General features: G+C 27.6%; 1 protein-coding gene and 1 long non-coding RNA gene across 2 annotated transcripts; both read right to left on the bottom strand.

The window, feature by feature from the left end:
* Positions 1-549: 549 nt before the first annotated feature.
* LOC145752866 (uncharacterized) lies at positions 550-5,289 on the bottom strand. The gene is made up of 10 exons (XM_082569226.1): positions 5,153-5,289; positions 4,706-4,904; positions 4,337-4,455; positions 3,561-3,742; positions 3,197-3,442; positions 2,846-3,000; positions 2,493-2,678; positions 1,933-2,127; positions 1,544-1,744; positions 550-1,365 (listed from the first exon to the last, which is right to left on the bottom strand). Exons 1-10 carry the CDS (start codon positions 5,194-5,196, stop codon positions 1,270-1,272), a joined length of 1,623 nt encoding a protein of 540 aa, XP_082425352.1. The 5' UTR covers positions 5,197-5,289; the 3' UTR covers positions 550-1,269.
* A 1,031-nt stretch (positions 5,290-6,320) lies between these two features.
* Positions 6,321-6,856, bottom strand: LOC145752563 (uncharacterized). The gene is made up of 3 exons (XR_014283787.1): positions 6,792-6,856; positions 6,493-6,558; positions 6,321-6,429 (listed from the first exon to the last, which is right to left on the bottom strand). It is a non-coding gene; the product is annotated as an uncharacterized LOC145752563 (long non-coding RNA).
* Between the last annotated feature and the right edge of the window lie 6,412 nt (positions 6,857-13,268).

The raw sequence follows: 13,268 nt of genomic DNA, 5'->3' as shown, positions 1-13,268 counted from the left end.
AAAACGAAACAGCCCTAATTAGACTAACTAATATAAGGCCTGGATTACTTATATAATATATCACCTTTGCCCTGTATTACATTTTGTATTTAAAGTTTAATCTAGTCTTAAACAGTTTAAACAAAAATAAAACTTTAGTTAAGATTTATCACTAATTTTAACTTTTGCTTAAATGATTTAAGTTTAAGAATCAAAAAAATCGATTTGATTTTTTAACTACTAATATCTAGTTTTTCTACCTGTATGGTTAAATGTAGATTTTTATATCATAAATATTTTTATTTCTAATAGCCTTTTAATCTATTTATTCATGGTTTGACAGAGTTATTGTTTTCTTATTGACTGTTGATTAAGATAAATAATTCGTTCAATACAAACGCCTTAGCAAAATCGATTGCAAAATAAGCTATTTATTTAATTACCCACTAAAGCTCATCCATTTTTTATTTAACTCCTAAAAATACAATTAAAATACGTCAATACTAAATAGGAATTGTACAATTTAGTTTAAATATAGTTTAACACAAAATTGCATTCAAAAATCCACCTACAAATTTATATTTTAGAATTACAAACTTTACAGCATTTAAAATATAACGCTAAATATTTTATTGGTCAGTATTTTTATTTATTGATTAAAACATGATTTTTGGGTAGAATTAAGATAAAATTTTAATAACAGCATTGACTTATACAAATAAAATATACGTGTTTGAATATCCATGCATAAGGATTTATACTTAGTGTGTAAACGTAACTGTTAAACGGTTTAATTTTTGCGAGAATTTTAGCTATTTTTATATAGCAAGCAGTGTCTTTAACAAATATCTGCATACAACGCTTACTTAAAAATTCAGGGTGGTAAAATTATTCAAAAAAAGGGATTTTTTGTTATTCTGGGATGCTAAGGTTTATATTTAGTTAAACTTTTAACTTTCCCATAACTGGGATATTTATTTTTAACTTATTAGTAAATGGGTAAAATGCGGGTTTTTTGATTCTATTTTTAACTTAACTAAATCTGCATATTTGACCCATATCAACTTTTCCTTAAATAAAATGTAGTCACATGACTTTTAGTCACAAGACTTTAAAAACATTTACTTATTCACTGAACCGATTACTAAACAAAAAACAACTGTTTTTAACTGTGTAACATTATAAAGTTTTACGTTGTATAGCTTTTTACAGGGTCAATTTTTGCGTAACAATACATTACAAAAAAAAGTACACATACAAAAAATCAATCTTTCTATCTTTACAAACTTACTAGTAATATTTACAAAATTTGTTGGTTACAAATACTGCAAGTATCCACAACGTTATTAGTAGACTAGGGTTGAACTTTACCGCTGAAGACGCACTCTATAGAAAAAATGTATTTAATACGTTAATATATTGAATCTTGTTTATTTTGTACAAATATTATAATTTATAAACGTTATTTATCATAAAGGAAATTAAATTTTAAATATGCTATTACTATGTTATTATTAAAAAAACATTTAAATGTAGTCTAAGACTTTAAAATAAAACCAAATACCTCTAAGTCAAATTGTGTTGTTCTTCCAATTGCAGTAAAGTCCATGACCAAATCTCCTGTGCCAGTTGATTCAACTGCTGTGTATATCGTGACCATTCCATCATCTTCTACATTCCTTCTTAGTCTGCGGGCTTGTGTCCCAGTTATAGTGAACGTCGTTGTGTTAAAACCATCAACGTTGATTAAAATTATTGTAGTATCCTATAGAAAAAATGGGTTTGCGTTATTTTACAGACATTGTAGATATGAATCTTTGTCAAAATAAAATAAATAAACGTATATATTGTTAGCAGTTTGACAACTTTGATTATTTAACATAAATATCGTTTGGAAAATTGCACAAAGTAGTGATTATCCACCCTTTAAGAACAGCTAACGTTTTAACTTACCACATTCAAAGTAAATGAAAGATCGAAGACAGCTGAGTTTGGATTTTCAACATTTCCAGAAATGTAAACCACCCCTGTCCCTCCATTTACTCGGCCTATGACGTAGTTAAGCTCAATAGAGCCATTCTGTGGAAGTTGTAACGTTGCGAAACGGGCTTCACCCGGTGGGATTGTTACTGGAACACTGGTATTGTCCTATTGTTAATGAATGGTAACTTAAAACGACTCCATGTAAATTAAAGGATCATACTTAATGCATGGGGTTTAAAACCTGTAAATATTCTCTAAATAGTCGCCATCGTTGAATTTTTAAGATATTAAAATTTGTATGTAAATCACTACCAAAATTTGTATGTAAATTAATGCCATCTTATTTCTTCGCTTTTTGATTGTCGTAGTTTTATCAAAAACACTAGTAGTTATAAGCTAACTATAAATTTACAAAGCATAACGGATTTATACGATTTTATATGTAAGGCAAATTAACTTTATATTTAAAAAAAAGTAAGTAGTTATATTAATTTAATATTTAAATTGAAACTAAAACCTAATAATATTACCGGTACAATAACGTTCACTTCACAGCTTGCTTCTCGTAAAGAGTTATCTAAAACCAGCGACAATAAATTGAAGTCTGCCAACTCGAATACGTATCTTGATTGGGGAAAATTTGCAATTTGAATCAACTCGGAGGAAGCAAAATTCGCAATACCGACAGCGAATACGAGAATGTCTTTGGCACGGGCCTGAAACGTTAAAAAAAAGATGTAAACTCACTTGGTTATTACACATACTTCACTTTTTAAGAGAACAAATATGTGTGAGCAATTGTTTAACCAAAATTTACATTAAGATTTAACCGTGTACTTGCAAACTTAGTTAAAAGCAATGTTGTATTACAATAGAGTCCTACGTTATCAGATGGTATTTCTACTAAATCTCTACTTTGGCCATCAGTTAAAACAACTAAAACTCTTGGTACTGCTTCTTCTAAAGGACGAAGTCCATTTGTTTCATTAAAACCAGAATTGACAACAAATTCGATAGCCTCTCCAGTTAATGTACTCCCTAAATTTATAAATATATAGTTAGAAAATGACCTTACTACTTAAATGATTAGTAAAGTTTAAAAGTACTTTAAATATAGTCTATATACTGAACCCATAACGTTAACTTTAGAAAAACGGGGGTAGGGCTACTTTAAAATTGGATTTAAATTATTTTTGTGAGGTTAAAGTATTACGTAAGGCTGTATTTTATTTACCAGCAGGTCGTCTAGTATTAGCAACGGCTTCGGCAAATTCTGAGTTGTTCGTATGTTGGTTAAACAAGCTGATATGTTCCATACCACTTGAATAAACCGAAAAACCCATTCTAACTCGGGTCGGCGAAATCGTAAATCGCTGTGAAAGTGTAATAATGAATGAAAGTGAAAGATTAAAGTTAACGGCGTCCACACTTCCAGACCCATCGAGTAAAAACCAAAGATCCATTCTGTCGACTGTACAAGCTGTAATGAATAATCAGCATTACTTGATTGACCGAACACATTTCATATTACTCAAGTGAAAAACAAAAATAACTTTTACACTACTTATATGACTTACTTTGAGAAGTATATGACTTACTTTGAGTATCTTCAAAGGCAACAACAGTGTTTATAAATTCTGTTTCGTTCCCGTTTAAGTTATAATAAGACGCCCACCAATTGGCCTGAGTCGCAATACCACCAGGTAAAGTTGGCACGTTTCTATTTCGTTGGACAAGTGCAATGTATAATCGAGCTGCAAATGCAGAACGGAGAGGAATTCTAAAAATGTAGAAATTAAATCTAGGTTGTATTGTAGTCGTTGTAATTGTAATGTTAAACGTCTTTGACTTGTAGGTAATTTTAACTGAATTTAAACAAAATATGTTTTCGAACAAATGTTTCTATAACCGTCAACGTTTTGGTTCACTGCTTGTAGCTGCAACTAATTAAAGGGGAATTTGAAAATGTAATTTAAGCTAGGCTGAGCGTTAAACCCTATTGTACATTAAAGGTTAACCGGAATATAGTTTGTGTAAAACAGTATGTTGAAAAGTAATTGAATTTAAAAAAATGGTTTTATTTTTAAGAATATTTATTTAGGGAACACTTTATGGCCTCTGCCAAACAAAAGTTAGGCTTGCGTATCAAAACCTTTAACATCTATTAATTTTCATTATACATAAAAATTTAGTTGTGTTGCAAAGGGTATTCACGTAAGTTTCATTTCCGTACAACACCTTAAACTTTTAGAGATCTATAATCAAATTTGGGGTGTTGGCAATATATTCTATTGTTATGATTACATTACACTTAATACAACTTTAACTGCCAGAACATTTTTAGATAAGGTTATTTACTAAATTAAACTCTTACTCGAAATTGCTGTTGTTTGCTATTTGAACAATATCGTTTCCCAGAAATGAGAACTCGTTGATAAACGGTTGAATATGTTCAATTCCATCCAATAATTCGATGTGTATTTGTTGGGTAATCTAAACCATAAACACACTTAAAATAGTTGTAAAAACATGGTTAAAACTTTAACACTTACTCTTAGTCTTAAGTTATTTTAAAAGTTTTGTTAGTCATAAAGTCAACGAACAATAAAGATAATTTGTTACAACGTTTAATACATGTTATTTCCATTTAGAAGCTCGACAATGTCATGCTTATATCGTCTTTTAAACATGGCTATATATACAAATGATGTTTTTAAGCATAATTAATTATGTAATAACTTACCTGCCAAATTCCACCTAGAGGATTGCTTTGAATAACTGAAACATTTGTTCCAAAATTTGATTCAACCAAAGCTATTCGTTCCAACAATTCAAAATCGTTGGAAAAGTTGCCTTGTTGAAGTTTATTAATACTTGCAATAACGACGTCTCTACCGCTTTCTCCTGGTATTAAAGTACGGTCTACAGATTGAGACTGCAGCCTAAAAGTATATCGGTTTTAAATTTAGGGGCGATAAATATATTTTTTAAATTAAGGGCGATAAATATGTTTTTTTTAAATGTATCGAAAAATTGATAAGTAGTCTTTTGTTAAGACTTTTTTATCTAAAATAAAATTTTTTAACAATACTTACTTGAGACTATGTAAGTTTTACCAATAAGCAAGACCAATATATTATGTAAATACTACTTAATATTTTGATAATAACACTAAATAATTTTAACTTACCCTTGAATATGTAGCAGAACTAAAATAATCGTAAATGCTTTCATTTTTAAAAGCAAAAAGTTTTAAATTTTCTGTAAATTATTATACCAACTGTCGGACTGTTTATATACACCTATAAATTTACCTACAAGAGTTTGTACCCCCCTAAAAAATGATTTAAAACAAATAAAAGTCTAAATATATTTAAGTTAAATTTTTTTTCAGGGATTTTTTTTATAAACCCACGTTAACCCACCCATAACGAGAGTAAGTCGTTATTGAGTGGCGTTATTTTTTTTATTTATTTATAGATTGAAACTTGTTTTAAACACTGGTCACCACCCATGGTTTAAAATAACCTATCGCAATTACGTCATTTCAAGGTCATATGACCCATTTACGCTAAAAAAAAACTATAGTTGAACATTTTTTACAGAAACCATACACGTTTTTTAATTTTGAATCATAAGAAAATTGTAAGTACAAAAAAATCAATGAAGTTTTACGTTTGACTGTATAGGGTCAAGTTAAAAGATTGAAGTTTACATCTAAAAAAATAAAAACTCTTTGAAATACTAATACAAAATTAGGTTGATATGATTTGATAACAGCTGCACATTTTTGAGTATAAAAGAATTCTGCCCAAGTCCTTGTACGTAAAACGCTGTCACGCATTTATCAAGGTAGTAATTTTGTTTCTTGTTCAGTTTGGCCAATACTTGTACGCAAAGTTTCTTTCTACATGGTATACATTTACATATGATGTTATAATAGACCTGGCTTAGTTTAAGAAAAACGTTAATAAATATTTATATTATTATTATACTACGTATAAAACACATTTTCTAGCCTTAAGGTTTTGACAAATACAAACGAAAATATTTTATTTTGGAAAAAAATGTTGTGTTGTTTGGGTATTGCAATTAGGTTTTCAATGTAAATTTTACCTGAAAAATGTGAAGAATTTCAGTATAATAAACTTAAACTTTTTAATGTTAATAACTCTTTTTATCATGGATTTTTATATTGTAATGAAGTAAAGTTTACTTTTTGCTGAATCGTATCACTTGCCACGCTGATAAGACTTGCGAAAATATGCTGAAATATAAAAGTGGTAAAATGATAAAACTTAAATAATAAATGTTCAAAAAATTTAAATTTGGATAGAATTATCATGGATAAATATAATTCAATTTACCAATATAATGCAGAAAAACACAAGTCCTCCAATAAAGTGTAAAGTATGAAAAACCGGGTTTAGTTTAAACGTTACAACAAATTCTACTAAAAGCAAAAACCTAAAAATAAATAAGTTGTGTTAAAAATTAAAACATTTTCTATAACTTGCAAGACTCATTTACCGTTGTGAATTTCGTGTGTTTCTTGGTCGTTTTAAATCAATTCCGAATATATCTGATAAAAAGTTTCTGTAAAAAAGAGTTTTGTTTAACTTTTTTTTAAATATGTATTTTATGAGCACAAACATTTAGAATTGTTTAAAAAAAATTTAATGAAACAAAATATATTTTAACACAAAAAATAAAATGTATATGACAGCATTTTTTGCATTTTATCTTTAGTCAAATAAACAAGTGTAAAAAATGACTCAATTTTAATAAACTTTGAAAATATAAAACAAAGAAATGGGCGTCCTACTTACGGTGTGTGAAGTATAAAAAGTATCGCCATGAAAATGCAACGGAGTACACAAAACAAATGGCGGGTATTTTGAAAATTGATAACAGCATGAATGGATTAAACTGAAAAAACTAAAAAAATACTGATTAATGTTTTATATACTCTATTTTCTTATGCTAAACATCACAGTCTGTTTTCTACTCACAAACATTTCATTTAACGTTGTGAATGTATTCGCCATATTTTTAATAATTTTGTTTATTGGCTGAGGTTGTCCACTTTGAAATCTGTGAATAGTTTTATGTAAAATAATTATTTTATTTATTTTATTTAATGTGGTTTGGTAGGTTTTTTTATAACATTTATATATTGAAGAATACATAACTTTGTCTTACCTTTTGGATATTTTTTTATTATTTCTCATTTCAAAGTAATTACAAAATTTAATTCCTATCCAAATTCCAAGTCCGTTGCAAACAAATAAATCAACGACGATCGAATCCCACCAAGATTCGGGAAAGTCAGGGAAATAGGGAGTGAAATATTTCTAAAATAGTATTAATTTTGTATAAATTATAAAAGCCATGTTAATATAAAATCTTGCAAAGGATTTAAATTACATTTTTTACCTCTGTGATTTCCCATATAACACTTGAACAAATTGTTATTGTATAACTTCTGGTTAATGCAGCAAACATGAACCAACCGGTTACATGACAAAATACATAAACGTCACATATTTCTAAAATGTCACCAAATTTCTAGCAAAAAAACACAAATGAAATATAAAACAATTTTTTTAGATAATACATTTTAAAAAATGTTAAATGTTCATTTGTAATCTTACATTTGTGTGATTGGTTCCGATAGTAATATTTTGATGTTTGCTTTGAAAACTCCCCAAAAAAGATTGTATTTGTTCAACATCACAGAAAAATAATATAAACAGAAACAACAAATATATTTTCGCTAACAACGTCGATGCTTCAAGAATCTAAATGTAGAGAATTTAAATAGCACGCCTGTGTTATTGCTTGATAAGTTTTTTTGTACTCCTTGTACCAAAATATTTTAAGTTTAGATAAATCTGCTGTTAAGTTTAGATAAAAAACTAAATTTCATAATCAGATTGTGTAGTTTACTTACTTTTTTGTGAGTTTTTTGTATCCGTTTAATCGACAATAACTGAGTCATTTTAACTTTTGCCTGTTTTGAAATCAAAAAGATTAAGCCTAAGGTGATATAACTAGTTTATTAGCATAATAATTGATCACTCCTAAAAGTTGTTTACAAGAAGGCATACAATTTGAATTATTATTAAGCGGTCTAATTTAAGCCTGACCTTTAAAATATCAACTGTTATCTAGTCTATTATACCTAACCAAAATACTTAGTTTAATCAGTTACATAACAAAAACAGTTTAAAGCTATCTCTTTCAATGATTATTTTATTAAAACTCCCACATTAATTAGATTTATTTATTGTTCTACGTCATATACATAAATTACATATACATAAATATTAAATTTGCATAAACGTATGCTTACGTTAAAATAACGGATCTGACGTTTAGGAAAATAATTTTTTTGCCTAAATTAAACCATAATATTTTAGTTTAGTTAATCAGTACAGGGCACTTTAATTGTATATTAACGTTTTACTAGCTTAGGTTTATACAAAATGTATGTTTATTTTCAAAACATTTGAAGCACACTTGCAATCGGATGCGGGTTTCCAAAAGAGATAACCAGCTTGGCGTACTAGAATGTTACTTCTTATGTGATTTGGTTGATGTATATGCATTTATTTCTAAAATATATAAAGTTGGGGTATTTATAAAAAAGATATAAAGATTTAGGTAAATTTTTTGATAAATTTTCATCTTACCTGTTTTGTAAACTTCTTTTTTATAGAAATATAAATCACAATAAACACAAAGTACACTTGCTAGTATTTGCTGAAACACAAATTAGTTTTAACCATTATTTAGTTGTATTAATTTTATATATTTACTTTAACCTTAATACACTTACGAAAATAACGCCAAATAAAATACATCCTCCAATGAAATGTAAAGTTTGAAAACTGGGGTTTAGTTTAACCGTTACAACGAATTCAACTAACAGCACCAACCTAAGTGTAAATAAGATGATTTATATTAACAAATTAATAACATAAAACTGTTTATCAATATTCATACCAATTGTAATCTATTTGGTTTTGGTATAAGGTTTTTAAATTGGCTCCCATTATTTCGGATAACAAGTATCTGTGAAAAATAAACATTTTAGAATTTTTTCGTGATCTAAAACTTAAAATAAATTGTAAGATTTTTTTAAATAAAGACAAGAGATTACTTGTAAACTTTTTGTATTCCACTTACGGTGTATTAAAGATCCAACTACTAAAAACTAGGAACCCATGAAGAACAGTGAATTCATGAAAAGTTGGCAGTTGAAATACAGAAGTTAGCAGAAAGGCATTTAATTGAATAAACTAAAAAATATTTTAACATTGAGTTTTTCTATATATATTTGTTTATACTAGATGAAAGAAGGTCGACTTTACGACCTAAACATAGAGTAACATAAACTAAAAAATATTTTAACATTGAGTTTTTCTATATATATTTGTTTATACTAGATGAAAGAAGATCGACTTTACGACCTAAACATAGAGTAACATCAGTTACTACCACCCAGTCTCGAGTTGCCTTTGGCAGTTTTTGATTTTATAGATTGTAATTTCTCCAAATTTAAGCTGCTGATTGAATGTTGGCTCAGCAGTAGTTCATACTGTTTATATAGCGCATTACCACTGGAGCACTACAGCATGGAAACAGTGAGGATCGAGCCCATTACCTCACGCAGTAAAACCAAGTCTTCTAATCACTACACCAATTTTCTTTTTACTACAATTACTAAAACAATATATTTAAATAAACTTACAAACGCATGAGATAGATTTAAGAATTTGTGGAGTACCAAGTTGTTAAATTGTTGAAAAGTTGGGTGTATAAGCTCTTTGAAACTTTGAGGTACTTTTGGAAAATTTTCTCTGTAAATAAGTTAAAATACAATCGTGTTGACTCAAAAATTAGACTAAATTTTTATTATAGATTTTGACTTTTACTGGTATTTAGGATTTGTTAAACTTTAAAAATATCATTGAAAAAATTTTTGGTTGAAATACCAATATTCGTTACAAAGTTAAAAAGTGACAAAAACTTACTTTTAACTTACCTGTTATATAAAGTTTTATTGTTCCTAAGTCCAAAGTGATCACAAAACTTAATGCCAAGCCAAATACCGCATCCATTGCAAACAAATAAATCAATTATAAACGAGTCCCACCAAACTTCGTCAAAGACAGGGAAATACGAAACAAAATATATCTAAAAAGTAGTTTTTCTTAGATTAAAAAATATTATTATTATAAATCTAAATTAGGACTAAACATGTTTAAAAAACAATATGCACTAATTTACAAAAAATGTTATGTAAGTATTCCATAAATTTGTCATAGGTTTAGTGCAGGCTAACCTAAACACTAACATAATATATTTTTCTTATTTTTACATTTGTTTATCCTCGATGTGTGAAAGTCTACTTCACGACCTAAGCATAAAGTTACATCAGTTACTTTGACCAAAGGATTTTAAGGGTTTTATTTTATTTTTAGTAATGAAAACATCATTGATTTTACCTCTACGAATTCCCATAATAAACTTCCACATAAAGCAGTTATACAACTTCGAGTTATAACGGTAAAAATAAACCAACCAAATAAATGCGCGAATATATGAACGTCTAAAACTCGGTAAATTTCATCATATATCTAAAACACACAAACAAAATTTTAAGACTTAACTACTGCATTTTTGTAGGTATAGTTGTTGTTGATTTAGTTTAAACCAAAGAAATTGAAGTTTAAGTTTTAAATAACAAACATTTTATCCTCTTACGCTATGCTGATTCGACTTTTTTAGAGAATCAAAATTGTACTGACTTTTTCTCCAAAACGATCTTACTTGATCAATATCAAGGAAAAATAGCACAAATAAAACCAATAAGTATAATTTCGTAGCCAATGCCAGGGTATTTAAAATCTATAAATATAAATAAATAACGTTTTCAATAACCTACTACTATTTTTGGCATTAAATAAATAGTTAATTAAGCTATGTTGATTCAATTTTTTAATTTAATTAACACACTTACAAATACATTGTTAGATTACTTACTTTTTGGTGAGCATTTTGTGTTTTTTCGATTGAAATTCGATCTAGCATTATTTAAAAGCAAATCTAACTAACCATATTTTAAACAACATACGTAATCTATAATAAATAAGTTGTTTAACTTTCTACTGATTGTTAATACAAAGTTTTTTGTTATATAACTGACTAGGCAAAATGCATCGAACATAAACAAATATTACAAATTAATATATTTTGCAACTAAATGTAATGCAGTAACGGATATTCTGATATAAATCACTTCACTACCGTTCACTACGGACAAAAACTTCAATGTTTGTTGTTATTACTAACAGCATCCTTTCCATATACTTCAACATTATTTCCCGAGTTTTTGTAAACAAAATAAAACGTTTATTAAACTAAAACATAATGTTGCATGTTTGTGCATACGATTTTTTAAACGATCAAAAACAAATAACAACACCAGAATATAAATTTTAAACTAAACAGGTTGAGGCGTTTACGTTAAATGTGGTTTTGTATAATCAATTCCATTAACTTCTAAATAAAAACATAAGTCAATTAAAATTTAAATTTTTAAAATGTTTAAAATTAAGTTTTACTATTAAATATTTGTTTATCACAAACCTTGTATCTTAGCTTTCTTAGATGCATCCAATAGATCAATATATACACATATCGCACTTGCGATAGATTGCTAAAAATAAAATAACAATTTTTAAACTTTGAGAAAGTTAAATATCTTTTTTTAAATAATATTGTTGATGTATTTACCAATAAAATGCCGGAAAGTACAAGTCCTCCAATAAAATGTAAAGTATGAAAAACTGGGTTAAGTTTAAAAGTTACAACAAATTCTACTAGCAACATCAACCTAAACAAAAATCAATTCGATAATCATTTTAAACTCTATTTAACTTTACATATAATAAATGGTTTAAAAATTCCTCTTACCAATTTAAGTCCAATTTATTGTGGTATAGGGGCTTGCATTGAATGCCCATCATCTTAGGCAAAAAGTTTCTGTAAAACAAAATTAATAACATTACAACAAAAAATTTTTACTTTAACTTATTTGCTATGTTACAAAGTTAAAGTTGTATATATTTTCCTGCTTAACTTTAATAGGTATTAAAGTGCTTAACTTTGTTAGTATATTACTTGGTAGTTGCCTAAACATGTTGGTATTAATTATAATAATACTAAATAGTCTTAAAAAAGACTTGATTAATTGACTTACGGTATGTTGAACACCCATCCCCAATAAGCGAGACTGTTCCGTAAAAATATAAACAAATGAAAAGCAGGTAGATCGAACACTGACATTAACATAAACGTGTTTAATTGCAGTATCTAAATATAAGCAAAGTTTGGTTTATTTTAAATATTTTGTGCATTTAAATACATTTAAAGGTGGTTTAAAAAAAAATTAAGCTTTCAAATTTGCTCAATTTCCGAGTATCAAAATGAAATATTAATTTTTATTATAGTATACAAGGTAAGGTTACAACCAACACATAACATAGGTATTTTGTTGTTGTATACTTACAAAAACATGGGATAAGTCCAAGTACTTCAGAAATACCAAGTTGCTAAATTGTTTTGAGGTTGGGTGTAAAAGTTTTTTAAAACTTTGAGGTATTTGGGGCAAATTTTCTCTGTTAATAAACAAATAAAAATCTTTATTTATTTGAACAAAATTATATAAAATTTGTGCAAAAAAAGGAAATTAAATATATCTTGGTTTTTTAAGTTTTGTCAAAAAAATATTGGGAGGTTTACCTGTTGGACGTATTTTTACCATTTCTTAGTCCAAAGTTATCACAAAATTTAATTCCTATCCAAATTCCAAAGCTGTTGCAAACAAATAAATCAACAACGATCGAATCCCACCAAGATTCGGGAAAGTCAGGGAAATAGGGAGTGAAATATTTCTAAAAATGTTTAGCAACTTTTTTAATTAAACAATTAATAAACAAACTACCCGAATCTAACTTTTTTTGATTTTCAAAAGGCTTGATAGAAATCAAATGGTTTTATTTAAGCCTGTTACTTGAATATTGTAATACAAATTAAGTGTATTAAATTTAATACAATTTTTACCAAAACTTGGTTTGGTATAATGCAATAAACTTCATAAGATATTACCTCTATAGTTTCCCAAAATAAACTAGCACAAAACGCTGTAGTGTAACTTCGAAAAATCACAGTAAAAAGATACCAACCAAGCAAATGAGTTACAACGTAAACGTCAAAAATTCGTACTAGTTCATCCA

The sequence above is a fragment of the Corella eumyota genome, chromosome 5, assembly GCF_963082875.1.
Source record: "Corella eumyota chromosome 5, kaCorEumy4.1, whole genome shotgun sequence".
NCBI classification, from domain to species: Eukaryota; Metazoa; Chordata; class Ascidiacea; order Phlebobranchia; family Corellidae; genus Corella; species Corella eumyota.
Note: the sequence above shows the minus strand (reverse complement) of the source record. Positions and strands in the feature narration are given on the sequence as shown.

Excerpts from the sequence above, each read along its gene's own strand:
- LOC145752866 (XM_082569226.1), bottom strand. The coding sequence starts at position 5,196 with ATGAAAGCATTTACGATTATTTTAGTTCTGCTACATATTCAAGG. Across the intron at positions 3,001-3,196 it reads TAATACTAGACGACCTGCTG|GGAGTACATTAACTGGAGAG; the intron begins GTAAATAAAATA and ends TTATAAATTTAG. Across the intron at positions 1,745-1,932 it reads TTTCATTTACTTTGAATGTG|GATACTACAATAATTTTAAT; the intron begins GTAAGTTAAAAC and ends TTTTTTCTATAG.